Source organism: Emydura macquarii, unplaced genomic scaffold (genome assembly GCF_026122565.2).
Source record: "Emydura macquarii macquarii isolate MOO-44397 ecotype Brisbane River unplaced genomic scaffold, CSIRO-AGI_Emac_v2 contig_3220, whole genome shotgun sequence".
In the NCBI taxonomy this organism is placed as follows: domain Eukaryota; kingdom Metazoa; phylum Chordata; order Testudines; family Chelidae; genus Emydura; species Emydura macquarii.
In genome coordinates this window covers 8,300,302-8,315,643 of record NW_027133357.1, presented here as the reverse complement: position 1 = coordinate 8,315,643, position 15,342 = coordinate 8,300,302, and the positions used below count along the sequence as shown (strand labels likewise).

General features: G+C 47.6%; 1 protein-coding gene across 1 annotated transcript; it reads right to left on the bottom strand.

The window, feature by feature from the left end:
* Positions 1–9,267: 9,267 nt before the first annotated feature.
* On the bottom strand, positions 9,268–13,330 carry BTG2 (BTG anti-proliferation factor 2). Its single transcript, XM_067531544.1, has 2 exons — positions 13,091–13,330; positions 9,268–11,707 (listed from the first exon to the last, which is right to left on the bottom strand). The coding sequence occupies exons 1-2, from the start codon at positions 13,245–13,247 to the stop codon at positions 11,367–11,369; spliced, it is 498 nt and encodes a 165-aa protein (XP_067387645.1). The 5' UTR covers positions 13,248–13,330; the 3' UTR covers positions 9,268–11,366.
* Between the last annotated feature and the right edge of the window lie 2,012 nt (positions 13,331–15,342).

Here is a 15,342-nt window from a genome sequence, read left to right as displayed (position 1 = left end):
ATTCCACAGAAAACAGTGTTTGCAAATCATTTGTAAAGGAAAAACAAACCGTTGTGAACTATCAGCTGAATGACTGCAATCAGTATTAGTCAATCAGAGGGCTGGATGGCACTCAGGTACTACACTGATGGAGGCCATTCAAGTACCTAGACATACAACAGACCTTTATTTCACTATTTCTACTGCTGATAATAAATACTTTCAATATCAGCAGCACCTTCAACAGGAGGATTTCAAGGCACTTTTAAAAAATTAATAAATTGAACCTCAAACAAGTAAGCAGGGGGAAAGTTAGCCCTGTTTTACAGATGGATAAACTGAGGACCAAGTGCTTGAGTAACTTGCATGTGTGTGGTAGAGTTAAGAATAGAACCAAAGCATTTTGAGCGCAACTCACGTACTCTATCCGCTAGGTCAGTGCTTCAGATAAAACTTAAACAAAACTTTGTTCACAGCTACACTGGGTCAAATTCAAGCTAATTCCATTGAAGATTTTCCCTGTTGGAACAGGAAGAAATTGGCTCTTACTCTTTTGAATAAGCAAGGTAGCCCATTTTCTGGCTTGACCAAAGCCTATTAATTAACAATGCAGCGAATGAATCAGTAAGACCAGCTGCTCTGCTTCAGTTCAGTGTTTTCACTTTTTTATTTAATCGTTTGATATAATAGACATAAACTTCTTGGAAAAAGAGCATTGTCGGAGGAAAAATGTTCCCAGCACTAAAATAAAAACATCTCAGCTGTGCCTCAGCCTTTATCTGCCAGCTGGAGATGCCCTGGGACATAATACGGGTTTGTTGACATTGTTGCATATTAAATATTCCCAGTAACACATTTTCTAGACGTCCCTAAAGGAGTGTTTGTATTCATACAATGGAAAAGCCAAAGGGAGCCTCGGTCCCTGCAGAGCTGAGTTATTATAGTGCTGGGCGCCAGCATAAGAACAAAGAGGACTGCCATTAGCACAAGTGTGTTGGACTCTCACCTCCATGACGTTTTTAAACAGCAGCGCTGGATGGCTCTGGGGAGCAGGGATGGACTGTGAAGCCTATTGCCTCCAGGTCATCCATTCAAATTTGAGCAATGACAGAGAGTTCTTTTCATCTGGTGGCTTGTATATGAAGAATGAATGGCTGGATCGTGGTCCAATTCCTTGTCCACAGGTATCTGTATCACAAAATCTACCACCACATTTGCACCCACCAGAGGTGCTAAGGATACAATGGAGCCTGAACTGCACCCTTAAGATCCATCCCATTGTATCTAGATATTGCAGATGAAAAAGGCCTGGTGTCTGTTGGAAAGCTCTGAATAGCGTGAGCGTGAAGGAGGCAGGGGATAGCACCCAGACATGACGTGCAGGGAGATGTCAGGCAGTAGCCTGAACTCTGAATTCTCCGGCTTTGCTCGGCCTGCGTGTGTGAATTCTTGACGTTCTCTAGCTGAGGTCCCGGTTCACTCCCAGGGTTGGTGTCTGTCAGTCTGCCACACTGTAGCCTGCTCTCCAAAGCTGTCAGTGGAGACCATGACATTCATATCTGCCTGTCTGGGGAAACCCGAACCGCTCCTTTGCCTTTCCAGAGGCCTTGGGAGGGACTGGACACCAACCGTGACCCTGTGTGCAGGGCAAATTGGGAACCTTATCTCCCCATAGAGGCCTATGCTAAGCTGTGAGGAATGCTCAGGGGTGGCAAGGCCAATGTATTATTAGTCAGAGCCCTCTCCAAAGACTGCATACAAGCTGGGCTCAGCCCCAGCGTGGTAATTGTCTCATGGGTGTGACCGCAGGAGAAATGCACCGACAGAAAGTCTGTGCCACACTCACCTACACAGAACTCAGCATCCCCGTTTTGAGTCAAAGCTCCTGGGGTGTGCGGCCGTGAACACCCAACACGGTCTCAGGCAATTGGTCTATTCGGTTCTTAGCCTGAAACAAAACTCGCTGCAGTAGCAGATCACTGCTGTAACCCACACTGGCTGGCTAGGGATGAGCCCAGAGGGGTGGCTTAATAGAGTCTGACGGGCTAACGGCGTGACAGCCACGCCTCAGGGTGCAAAAACCAGGAAAGAAAGAAACAAACAAACAAAAAACCCCAGCTCCATGAGATTCCCGTCCCACTGACACCCGTCAGACAGGAGCTTCATTGCGAGAACGGCAGATACAAACTGCCCCAGCCTACTTATGCTTCAGCCATTTCCTCTCCACTGTCACCATTAGCCAACCCACCTCTGAGCTCTCTGAATGTTTAGCTGCGCCTGTGACCCTGCCCAGTCCAGGTGAATTAAAGCCTTAGTCTGCTCTAGGCAGGTCTCCCTATATGTCCTGTCCCCTTGACATGCACCATGCGGAGACGAAGCAGCCAGTATGATCAGTACTGATCTATTCCAGCAACGTGAGGTGCAATTCAGCTGTTGGGACTCCCTTTCTCCCCTCCTGCCTTCCCATTCCACTCCCTCCCAGCCATGAAAGGGGGCAAGCAGAGGGGAGGAATAACTCCATAAACACGGCACTCCTCCTGGGAGGGGAGGCGGAGAATCCATCCATCATCTGCACCCCCACAGCCATGATCACTGCAGGAAAGAGACTGAGATAGGATCAGAAGGCTGCTTTTCCTGCTCTTGGGCTCAGCGTGGGACATGCCTGGACTACTCCCTCTCCCCTAGAGGGCTATTTGGGTAGGGGGCAGGGCGGGAGAGGGGTTGCCATTAGGTTGTTCAGCTTTGAAGGATTCCTCCGAATAGGAATCAGCATGCAAATCCACCAGGCTAGTGATGCAAGTTCTGCCCTGACCTGTGTAATGAACAAACAAAGAGAGGCCACTTTTCTCCCAAGCTTCCCCAGCCCGCTGAGAGACAAAAGGTGCAAGCTTAGCATGGCATGAAAGGAGAAACAAAACACGGCCTCCTCCTCCCCGTCCCCGCCACCCTTCCCAGCTCCCCCTTGCAATGTCCCCGACTAGACAGATGGCAACAGTTGCCCCCGAACACCGGTGGCGTGCCGCAGAGAACAAGCCCCTTTTATCCCACAACAGGTCGTCAATGAGAATGCCGCAGACGGACACAGAGGAGCGCTGGGGATGGGGGAAATTCTGCTGTCAGGACACTCGGAGGGAGACAAAAAAGCTGCGGAAAGTCGCTCCCACGGGAGCTCATCTGGCTGTCTTTTGGGCCACAGGCTTGCGTCCCTCGAGGGGCTGTGTCCATGCACTCTGCCACTCTGCCAGCGCAAGAGCTCGGCCCCCTCCACAAGTTATATGGATCACACTCCGGGTCTAGCCCTGTTTCTTCTCCATGGATCTCAAATACTCGCTTTACAGAAGACAGGATCCCCCACATACTTATTTTTTGGTGGCAAATAGAAGGATTATTGTTTATTATGTGTATTATGGTAGCACCCAGAGACCCCAGCTGAGAGCAGGGCCCCACTGTGCTAGGCTCTGTACGGACACATGGGGAGAGACAGTCCCTGCCCAAAGAGCTTACAATCTAAATAGGAAAAAAGGGTGGGAAGGGAAAGAAACATCCTCATATACGGTATGGACATGTGTCACCAGCCTCTATTGGTTAGATTACAAATAGCACGAGAGGCCCAAGCCGAGATCAGGGCCTCACTGTGCTAGGTGATTTACGTATGCAAAGGAAGAGACAGTCTCTGCCCCAAAGAGCTCCTAGTCTGAGCAGGAATGCCCAGCCCTAGCATCCAGCCATATTCCACCACTGAGCCTGCTGTCCGTATTTGTCATCGGCTCTTTGAGCATGCGCCTCTGTTCGGAGGGGGAACATCACTTAGCACCATTCCGCCTCCTTCACACAGGCCGAAGCATCGAGTGACGCAAGGAAGAAGGATGCCTCCGGGCTCCATTGTTCTCCGTGGGAAATGCCCGTGTTTCAGGAAGCATCATGGAGACAGTCGCGTACTTTCTTCCCACCCAGGGACATTTATTATATTTTTTCCTCCCCGTTTTAATTTTTTTAATAAACAAGAGAGCTTGCACATCTCAGAGGCTCCAGCCACAGAGCCTGTTTTGTGTTCTCCACCCCGTGAAGTTATGTGAAAGGAAGCGAGCAGACAATGAGCTGAAGCAAGGTGCTCAGTTGTTCGCAAGCTGGAAGGTTTTTGCGGTTGTTCAGGGGGATTTTTTTGTTAGCATTAAGCAACGCTTCAGTCTGCTCAGTTATGATCTTGGAATTCTTCCAACTAGACCCAGCCCAAGGAAAGAACAGAGAGAGAACACGAACCATTTACTGTAGCATGTAGCAGAGAACGGAGTGTGTGGGTGTGCATTTCTGGTGTGCATGTGTACACAGACACTTGTATCAGTATAAATATAGCTGACCCTCTTAAAGTCATATTTTCCACAGACCAACTTCATTCGTAGCAAAGCTTCACTAGAGCCCACACTAAAAACTTGAAACAAATTAATTATTTTGTATATCACAGTAGCCTCTAGGAGGTCTAGTCATGGCCTAGGCCTCCATTGTGCTAGGTGCTGTACAAACACAGAACAAAAAGATAGTCCCTGCCCCGAAGAGCTTACAATCTGAGTTGGCCGTTTGGCTTTGACTGTCAAGCTCACGCTGTGTATACACACTAGAGCAGCCACCCCGCTGCTAGCTGATAAAATGACACTGCCTGGAGGATCACTTAGGGCACTTAGAGGTGCGGTGGGAGACAGAGGCTAAAGGCGCCTTTATAATGACTGTAGCCCTCACAGGATTTGTGAGAACCACATGCACTAGGTCTCTGCAGCCGTGGCACAAGGCATAGCATACGCACTGGATTCTGTTAGTCCATGAGAGTCAGTGCCTCCCTATCTGATTCTGGAATCTATTCTCGAGGAGACAGATAATGTGATTCATGCACTTTTAGGCTCCCGAACTCACTTGGTAAACCACCACCCACTCTTGAGCGCCCGTGGGCAAATTAGGAGCACTGAGCCTGCACCATGATCCGTCTCCTCTCCGCCTCCGCAGCTCGGGGAGGCAGGTGTTGCAAGTCGGCTTCAGGCCGCAGCCGTATCTCCCCAGATACAAGAGCTCACAGCTTCACCCACGCTGCTGCCTGATTGGTCTCTGCAGTGCCAGAACACACAGCTCCCTTGTCCCCAACCCCAGTCAGAAAACAAAGGCGGTGCAGGAAGCACCTGGAGGCTGAGTGCCTTCTCCGGGAAACAGCCCTGCTAGGGCAGAGGGCTCTGCAGCTCTTAGTTTCGCTTCTGTCCCCTACCAGCTGCTGGAGGAAAAAACAAAACAGCTGAAGCCTTCGCCAGCAGCCTGCCGGGGAGGATTAAACCCCCACCAACAATGGCAAATCATTCCCAGCCCAAACATGCTTCCTAAGGCCAGAAGCCAGGCTACGCGCCCAACCGGAACCGCCCCCCTGACCCTTCAGGCCAATACCACAGTTATGGAGAAAGGCTTGTTATTGCACTGCCTCCACAGTGATGGCCAAGTCTAAAATCCTTTCAACTCCCTGCTTTCACAGCCCACTCAGCTCTTCATCTTTCCAAAGGAGCAAAGCGGTGGAGGAAAGATGGTCTTGGGGTTAAGGTACTGGACTGCAGCCTTGAGAGATCTACATTTAGCTCCTTGCTTTGCCACAAACTCCTTCTGTGTGACCTTGGGCAAGTCACTTAACCTCTCTGTGCCTCAATTCCCCATCTGTAAAATGGGGGTGTTTCCCTTCCTCACAGGAGAATTTGAGACTAAATTAACTGACATGTTGTAAAGCACTCAGATACTATGCATCGTGCATGTACAGTGGATAGGACAATGGGATTCTGAATGGAGCTGCTAGATGCTACTGTAGTACAAATAAGTCATGGAAGCCACAGAAGTAGATAGCTATGGATAAAACCTTAAAATCTACTGTCCTTTCTACTCCACCTGGACATTAAAAACCTACTATGAGAGAGTGTGTGTGTGTGTGTGTGTGTGTGAATATGAGAGTGAGAAGAAATGTACTCTTGTGCTTTTGTATGCAAGTTTTATCTTCCTCGTTGTGCGTTAGCTGCTGTCCTCCACACCAGAGGTGGCTGCATTTTAGCAGTGAAGTGATTCCTGCATGGAGATCACATCACACGGATAGCTCCTTTATCTTTGAGCCCTAAATATGCCCAGAAGTGCTTAACTCCTTCTACTGAGCTGAGAAATGCAAGGGAATTAGCAGTATCTACCCAGCTAGCAGAAGTTATGAACTGACCTTCCTCATTGGAGGAAAAAGTTTACAACCATGTTTATAGAGCAAAGGGCTTAGCTCTCACAGATGTCAACGCAGAGGTGGGCATGCGCCCTTGTTTATGGAAAAATCCCTTCTTCCAAAAAATAAAGTCGACCCTGGTTGCTTTATTGAGGATTTGCAGGGACACACAACCAAAAAGGCTTAGGTAAAAACTGAGTCCAGATTTCTGCGGGAAAAAGATTGCCCTGATTAAACAGTGCCTTGCTTTTCTTATTTACTTAAGATCTTTTATACAGGCTGTTTCAATCTGGCAGGGGAGGAAAGAGTTGATTATCAAGCCCCGTTGGCGCTATTGTAAGAGGTCCAAAAAGCACTGTGCCAGCTGAGACAGGCGCAGCACAGCTCCTTCCAGCTCTTTTTGGCACAGCTGACAGAGTATTATTGCTTGCCTAGGCCAGGTGGGTGCTTGTTCAAGTCTTATCTATAGATACAAACCGCACCCAGCCACCAAGAGAAAGGGAGACCTCCACCACAGTTTAGTCTGGCAAACCTCTGCTATAGAAAGGGCAAAATTCTCTTCTCAGTTCTCCTCAGTCCATCTTGTGTCCATCTTCCTAACTGCTAGGATCTCTCAATAGGGTCAATGGAAAATGAAGAATAACATTTAGATTCTAAACCTAAAAGAAACTGCACACCAAAGAAGGACCTTGCCATACATTTAAATGCACAATTTTAGTTAGCACTTGCACACTACTTTTCATCCACAGACCTCAAAGTGCTCTACAAAGGTGAGTTGTAGCCCCAGAGCAGAGGGGTAGACTGAAGTACAGAAAGTCACTGAAAGGAATCCTGGGGCATGAAAAAATTATGTTAAAAAGGGAGAGGCATTTGGCCTAGTAGATAAGGCAACCTGGGTTCAATCCGTAGTTCTGCCCCTGGTTTGCTGGGTGACCCTGGAAAAGTCACTTTCCTTCTCCATTCCTTGGTTTCTTTTTGTCAAGTGCTTTGAGATCTCCTGATGGAAAGTGCTGTATACGAGGCAGACATTATAATGGGACCAAAACGCTTTCCTGAGTCACAAAAGGCCATGGGGTAGGTGAAAGCCTGCACAGTATACCCTTGCCCAAGCTCAGTTTCAATTGCTCAACTCCATCAAAACATCACCTTTGTGCTCCCCATTTTAAGGATTCTACCAAAAGGAGAACTGTAAATCAAATATAAATATTTGAGATTAATAAATAGTATGTTAGTAAAGAGCAAGTATTCCCCTGTGGGTGCTGTGCCAGTATCATTCACTGCTTACTAACACTCAGCACTGTAAAGCGGTATTTTTATCTCGGTTGCAACATAAAACGAAGTGAGTCACACCTTCACCTGAAAATGTTGATCAGAATACAACTTTGTGCCATGGTGATGAATGTGGTTAGGTCACTAGGAGGGCGGACATCTCCCACTAAATAGAATCCTTGAACCTACATGTTCTGATGCAATCAGCAACTGAATAGGGCAGCTATGCCTTTTAAAAACCCTGTTTCATAAGCAATGGGCAATTAGAGGTCTAGTCTACACTTAAAATGGACATCAACATAGTGACAGCATTCAGAGGTATGAAAATGTCACACCTGTGCATGCCTTAACTGTGCCAATGTAACCCCTAGTGTAGATGCAGCTAGGTTGACTGAAGCTACCATTGATCAGGAAGGCGGCGTGCCTACAGCAATGGAAAACCCCTTCCACCATTGTAGTCTGGGTCTACGCTATAAGGTTACAGCAGCACAAGAATGCCTGTTGCATAGACGTGGCAGAAGTGTTTATTGAAAGTAATGGAAGGGTGACTTTCAAGCAAACAAGTGTCTTGCAGCACCTGTGGGAACCTGTGTGCATCCATGATGCAGAAATTTATCTCCTGAAAGAGGTACCGGTGTGGTAACAACAAATGGGAAGAGTCCACTTTAGCTTCCCTTGTGGGAGCTTTAACTACACATCTGAGGCAGGTGCTATTGTCCTTTTAAGGACAGTGACCATTTTTTTTGTTCTGTTTGTACAGCACCTAGCACAATGGGATCCTGCTCCCTGACTTGTGGTCCTAGGTGTCACCACCCTACAAATAAGTAACAGGATCCCATTTGAAGCCCATTAAAGTCAGACACTTCAGTGGGTTTCAGATCAAAGTCAATGGGAGTGTCTTAATTGATTTTAATTAGCTCCTTAAACTGGGGCCATTTTAACCACACTGCTAACAGCCTGGTCAACATACCAGCATTGACTCTCCTCCCTAAAAACCCTGTTTACAGTTCCTTGCAGCAGCTATTCCTTGACAATGATGTGATGAAGGACCCACCTCACCAAAAGTACAAGTCAGACCAAGCTAGCCTCAAGTATAAAGGGCCAGGAGGGCCTACAGGCAATCAATCATTTTCATGGCAGCCGCAGATTCTTCAATATACTGGACAGGTTTCCCAGGCCAATGGTTTCTCTAGGACTTCTCTCAGCAAGTGTCTACTAGTTTGTCCCTTGGAAGGACAAGGGAGCTTTAAGGATCCTGGTTTTATGAAACATTGTTTACGTGGGACTGCCCTCCTGCTCTGTAGGTAGCACGTAGTTTGCGGTCTTCCATAGCAATACTAGAGGGCCAGCAATAGACATTTCTCAGTAGTGGGGAGGAAAGAGACCAATAAGGACATCTAATCTCTTATTCCAAGATTCCATATTTTTACCATAGTGGAAGCATCAAAACAGAGGTTCAGGAAACTATTCCAACTCCATGTGCTCACTACCCCTTTCCTTCAGCAATGGAAGGACACTGAATTGACATCACAGTGCACTGTGGATGGGAACTGGTGCCTGATTAAAACCTCCGTGAAATCCTTTCACAGACTTCAAGTCAGCCCTGGCTCTTATTCATAGGAGTTCTTTTTCCAAACAGAGTCCAGCACACTGAGTGTGAAACTCTTTTGATCCAGATCTTTCAAGTGTGGCTTTTTACATCTGTCCACACAATATTTGGAGCTCAGCATTTATGTGAGACCTTAACAATCCTCTGCAAACAATCCACCAGCACAGGAGAGTTTCTCAGGACACAGATATTTTAAATTGCTACATTTTTATTAAAGTAACAAAAGTGTACATTTGTCAGTGTATATAAAAACACTACTGTACAATTAGTATTATCCCCTCCCCCTTCCAAAAAAAAAATAGCTTACAAACTTTCTACTGTTTTCACCAAATACAAAAGCAGGTCCTGCTCAACAGTCCAGCTCAGTTTTAAAATACAATGAGAGGAGAAAACCCAACAGACACCCTTAAAATACAGTTCTTCAGCTCTGCAACAGGCTTGAGAAGGCAACAGAGAACACTCATTCACAGCTTTCACATGTAACAAGCTACAAAAAACTGATTCAGTCTGAATTTGGTTGGTTTTAAAGCAAACAAAGCTTAATACTAGTCCCTGGCATGGATTTAACAGCATGAAATTTGGTAGGATTTTTTAAGAAAGAAAAGAAGGGGAGTGATTGGAACAACCGTAGTGTAGGATTTTGGTTTTTTCAAAAACACTGTTCTTAGGAGGGAGGGAGTATATGAAGGTAATTTTTGCATTCATCTCACCAAATTGATAAACCAACCAAGTACCAACATTTGGGAAATTCCAAGTACAGGGAGTGTAGAAAAGTCAATGTTGTTTGTTCTGGGAACTTTAGCTTCTCACTCATATTTTCATAAGATACGAGATAAGGAAACAAACAATCCGACACAGCACTTTGAACCGAGACTTTCATCAGAAGGGAAATTTACAGTGCAGAATCTTCCACATATTTCCCTTCCGTGTGATGCAAAACATTGCACAATTAGGCTCACTGAAAAGCAACACATTTTCCCCTCACAAAAGGCTTTAGAGTGCTTCATTCTAACTTCTGCTTTGCTAACTGAGAAGTTACTGTTGGGGTGATGCAACTTCAGATTTACAAGTCAGATCTTTTTTGCGATTATTAAATTGTATGGGGGATAAACAAAGACCACTGGGCATCTTTAAGTGATATGCTGATAGGAAGGGAAGTTTTGCATTTCAGGAGTTCAAATGCCAGTAAAAACCCTACAAAACTTGAACCCAAGTTCGCACCTAGAAAGTGATCAAAAACAGTTAATTAACTTATTTTTAAAAGGGGGGGGGGAGGGAAATGTTGCAAAAAGGAATCCCTTCCTCTTCCAGAGTGTCTAAGATTTGGAAATATATTGCACAGGTGTCTGAGAACTCAATTCAAAAGAAACTGGGAAGGAACAGCTCTGGTTATGCAACTCACTTGCCTGTTCAAAATAGGAAGGCAAAAAAAAGTGTGCTTTGAAACTAAACTGAGAAAGTGTCATTAAAAATAGAGAGAGTTTTAAGTGCCTTGTGTTTTTAATCACCTCTTAAAGGATCACTGGCAGCACGGTCAGGAGCTTCAGCTGGTCAGTAAAAAGGCAGTGACTGAGACAAAGTCCTGGTAAAGACGTGTTCCCCAGCAGGTAGATAAAGTCACATTGGTCTGGCACTTTGGTAGTCCCCAACACACATTTGTAATCAGCGAACCAGTTAAAAGGGCCAAATCCTGAATGTTGAACTCAGGCAAAACTGATTAAGGATTAGAAACTTTTGGCCACAAAATTGCTCAGGTTTATGGGGGGGGGGGATGATGAAATTGCAATCTCTTATCAGTGTAATAGAGTAGGCAGTTTTTATAAACAAAAAAGGCTAGAATGCGCTTCACAGGGGGTCATGACACTCCAGTCAACTCAGCTGGGTCATGGTTCATATGCTCTTTAAAAGCCCCACTTGCTAGGTATTCTAGCCTTTTCCTTCACAGTTGCTCAGCGCTTACTCCATGGTTAGAAATGCTGTACTTGCCCTGCTACCACTTTGGCTCCTGCACCCCAAGTTGCCCAGCTGGGCAAGCCCACCCACCCAAATTGTCATTCAACACTAATTAGGTAGATATTGGCTTCATAATAAAAACTCATAAGCTTGCAACAGCTTTAAAAAAGAGGCACCTAACACTGCTTCACTACAGAGCAGTGTCTGATATTTACATTTCATTTGGGATTTTCTTGCTTTTTTTAAAAAATATAAATAGCTCTTCATTTAAAAATAGATCCTCCAGTGAGGTATACAGTAGCCCATGTCTTAGCCATGTAAGAACAATAGGAGCATTTAGCTGGAGACAGTCATCATGTAGTTTTTTGAAGGGCTAGTGCGACCCATCATCATCTGGTTTTTACAGGTGAGCATCCCATAGGAGCTCACAGGTGTTGTCGCTGTTGCTTCGTACAAAACACAGATGGAGCCATCCTCACCAATCCGATAAGACACTTCGTATGGGTCCACCCAGAGTGTGAGCTCCCGGGGCAGGAGCTGATATAGCTGCTGGAGGCTGAGTCCGATCTGGCTAGCTGCTTTGCTGATAATGGGGTCCATTTTGTGATTGATTCGTATGCAGCGATACCCAGAGCCTTTGAAAGGTTTCTCCGGAAACCAATGATGTTTGTAATGCTCTGTAAGAAGCAAAGAAGTTTGTAAGTGGACATGCACACCCTGCTGGAAATAACTGGCAACTGGACAACCACAAGTACTTGCAGAACACCCTTCCTATAAAAGAGTCCCCAGAAAATGTGGAGGGAGGCCCATCTTAAGCACTTTACTTGTTCACACCTGAGTAGTTATGCTTGGAGAATCCTAGCTCTCAATGTGAGAGCAAGGATTCTCCAAGCATGAGCAGAATGAGCTTGTTTTAACCTTAACGACACCAATTTGGTCAGTGTGCTCTATTACTCTAGGGAACGATGCTACAGCTGACTACAGGGAGGAGACACAACAGATATTTTCAATCTCCTGATCTGTGATTATGTGGCAGTACAGCAACTGCCGACCTTGGAGAACAGTCCATTCGCATGCAGAGCTTTGGCTCGGTAGGCATTACCGAAGTCAAACCCCAGGATAAATGAGCCATGCTGAGCTCCTCTGCAATCACCACCGTGAGTTTAATTTTGATAAGCCCAAAAGCTAGCTCCCACGTCAGGATAACAAAATACAAGCCAACATGTCTTGTTCCAGTAGATATCAAGTAGTCCGCCACCACCACCACCCGTGGTGAACAAACTTCTCTAGCGGGTGGCTAGCAACAAGTTGAAGACAGACAGATGTTCAGCTGGATATCAGGGAGCTGAGCCCTCCTATCCCACCGCCTAGGGGCAAAGTTAGGAAACGTCTTCTCCCCTCCTCAAAAAAACAGCCTGATCTAAAGCCTGGCATTTTCCCTTTGCCTCAGCGGAGGTCAGAGCAAACCCCATGTAACAACTAAACAAGAGCCAGACACCAGCTGCTGAAACAAAGGGGCTCCAAGCACGCCCAGCAGCAGGGAAAGATCTGTCCATCTGCTCCCCTTACCCCAGCCCAGCCAGGAGCTGCGTCCAGGCCTGCCTTCTGCTGATGCACGGCGGCTGCTGCCCCCCATCCCGCACCGAAGAGAGCTGGGCTGGGCTGTGCTGGGGGACGGAGCTGGGGGGAGAGGAGAGCTGTGTCTTGCGTTCATGGGGCTGGGGCTGTGCGGGGGGGGACGGACAACGCGCGAATGGAACAGGGGCGTTTAACCGCCCGGGGTTAGGACCCTAGTTAATTTCTCCCCGAAAGAGTTAGCAGCGCTCACCCCCCCCCCCCCCCCAGTTACACCCCTTTACACGGGTTGAAATGGGGGGAGGGCAGGGGAGAGCAAATGGCCATTCGATTCCTACAGCATCGTAGGCTTACGTGGCACACAACGAGCAACGGGGGGTGTTGGGCGCTAAAGGCTGGAGCCAGAGTGGGGCGGGAGCAGCCCGAGTGCCCCCCACTCTCTCTAGGGGTGCATTGCGCGTGTATCCCCCACTCCCCCGGCTCACCTGTGAGCGCCTCCTGCAGGGCCCCGCTGAAGACGTGCAGCTGGTGCTCGCTGACACAGCCCCGGGTGCGGAGCAGGCTGGAGACGAAGCCCACGGCGGCGGCGATCTCGGGCACCATGTCCGCCCGGCTGCTCCCCCCGCTCCAGCGCTGGCTCATGGCTAGGCTCTCGCAGCTGACGGCGCGGCCCCTTTAAGGCTCCGGTGTGGGCGGGGACGAGGGGTCCACAAAGATTGACTCGCCGGCGTCCGCCGCTTTGGAGCTGCAAAAACGCCGCTGGGCCCTTAATACTCCTTCCCCGACAGGCGTCAGCAGCTGCGGGGCCTCTGATTGGCTGGGGCTCTGCTTTGGTATGCTAATGAGGTGTGACCTCAGCATCGGGGTGGAAGGAGTGACGTGGAGTGCTGGGAAAAGCAGCCTGGCTCTCTGCGAGCTTGACAATAGCAGCTGGGAAAGGACCGGGGGGGGGGGAGCGCCGCGGGGGGAGGGGGGGCTATTTTTAGAGTCTGGCCTGGCGGAGGGGAGGGGGCTGCAGGACGAGGGGAAAGAAGTGCGCGTGGGGTGCCTGGGAGCGCAGCGTCCGCGCGCTGCGGCTGCATCCTTACTTCTGCAGCGAAAGTGACCCCCCCCCCGTCTTCTGCACCCGCCGCGCTCGCTCCGCTCCGAGGGGTTGGATTTGCTGCTCGCGGGGTCTTGTGCCCGGGACTCCTGCCCCTTGCTTTGCAGGCGCAGATGGGGAGAGGGGCTTTTTAGTGCTGGCCGGCATTGAACTAACTCAGCGCCGGGAAAGGCGGTGGGGTGTGACGGAGCTGGCTGAGATACACAACTCGGGCAAAAGCAGCGTTTTCCGGGGGGTCTCCCAGCGTTCTCCAGGCGGTTAAGCTTCGCGGACATCCCTGCTATTCTGATGCACGGTTGGCGGAGTGGGCTGGCGTATGGCAAGGGGAAAAGTTTGTCACTTCCCCGACGACTGCTCCAGAATATTTTCATTAAGAAATATTACACCCAGCGTTTCCAACAGGGGCTTCATGTCTTAGCAGCCCAGCCGGAGACAGGCTCGGGTCTTCTCTCTTCCTTGCCCGCTTTGATTAGCCAGGAGAGAGTTAACACACAGTGATATTTCAAAGGCTTCAGCGTTAATACTGCATTGAGTCCAGTTCCTTGTGCGTAAGTATCCCATAAAACATGATTATCCCTAACACCTCATCGTGGCATTCTCAGCAGAGAGGCTTTGATGCACCGGGTGGGACCATTCAAAAGCTTTTTTTTTTTTTTCATTTTTCTTTTTAAAATAGATGTCAAAGTGCTAATCATTTCTCAAGCAATCAGATCTTCCTGGGACCTCCACGGCAGAATGTGTGTGTGTGTTTGTGTGGAATGATCAGGATCAGGAGATGCACTCTTTGCCTGACGCTGAAATGCAGCCATTTCTGAAGAGTTACAATGTGGTGGTTTAACAGCATACATCAACATACACATAACAGATCAGAATGGGGAGAAGGTTTTTAAATTGTGTTTCTGTTTAGAAAAAGTTTATTTAAAAAAATATTCATCTTCTGTAGTTTTGTACAAATCCAAGTTTGGCGCTCACTGTAGCTTAAGAAAGATCTGGGGTCCAGTGGGTAAAAATTAGCAGCATTCACCCAACTGAGGGTCAAAGTAGTAGCAGTGGCCTCCCCTCCCCCACTCATCAACCATTGCATTCATCAGTGGGTACAAGGAATCAGGTAAATCTCTTGCTACAAACCAGATTTGTCCTTGTAGGCTTTGAAATAAACCAAGAGATTAAAGTCATTTAAAGGATTTTTTTTTTTTTAAATCTGTGACGCATAGAGAAGCGCATGAATGCAAGTGAGATAGGACTAGAGATAATACAGGATGAGGGTATTTATATTACTGCAATGCCTAGGAGGTACCAGCTGTGATCAGTACCACCTTTGGGACTGTATAACGCCTAGCACCCCACAATGTAAGGGCGCATCTATACTAGAGAATTTTGCTGCTTTAATTATACTGGTGTAGTTAAAGCAGCAACCTTCTCTCCTCTCCCTCTTCCCCCTCCTTCCACAGTGTGGACGTAGTTACATTAGTATAAAAATGCTTATACTTTATTCTAGTTTGGAAAGCAAAATAAGCTATACCGGTAGAAGGCACCTTTATACCAATACAATTACAACCCCACAAGGCCTAATACTGGTATAACTATATCAGATAAAAAAACCATGCCCCTAACTGACGTCATTATACCAGTGTA

Excerpts from the sequence above, each read along its gene's own strand:
- BTG2 (XM_067531544.1), bottom strand. The coding sequence starts at position 13,247 with ATGAGCCAGCGCTGGAGCGGGGGGAGCAGCCGGGCGGACATGGTGCCC. Across the intron at positions 11,708-13,090 it reads CCTGCAGGAGGCGCTCACAG|AGCATTACAAACATCATTGG; the intron begins GTGAGCCGGGGG and ends TGCTTCTTACAG.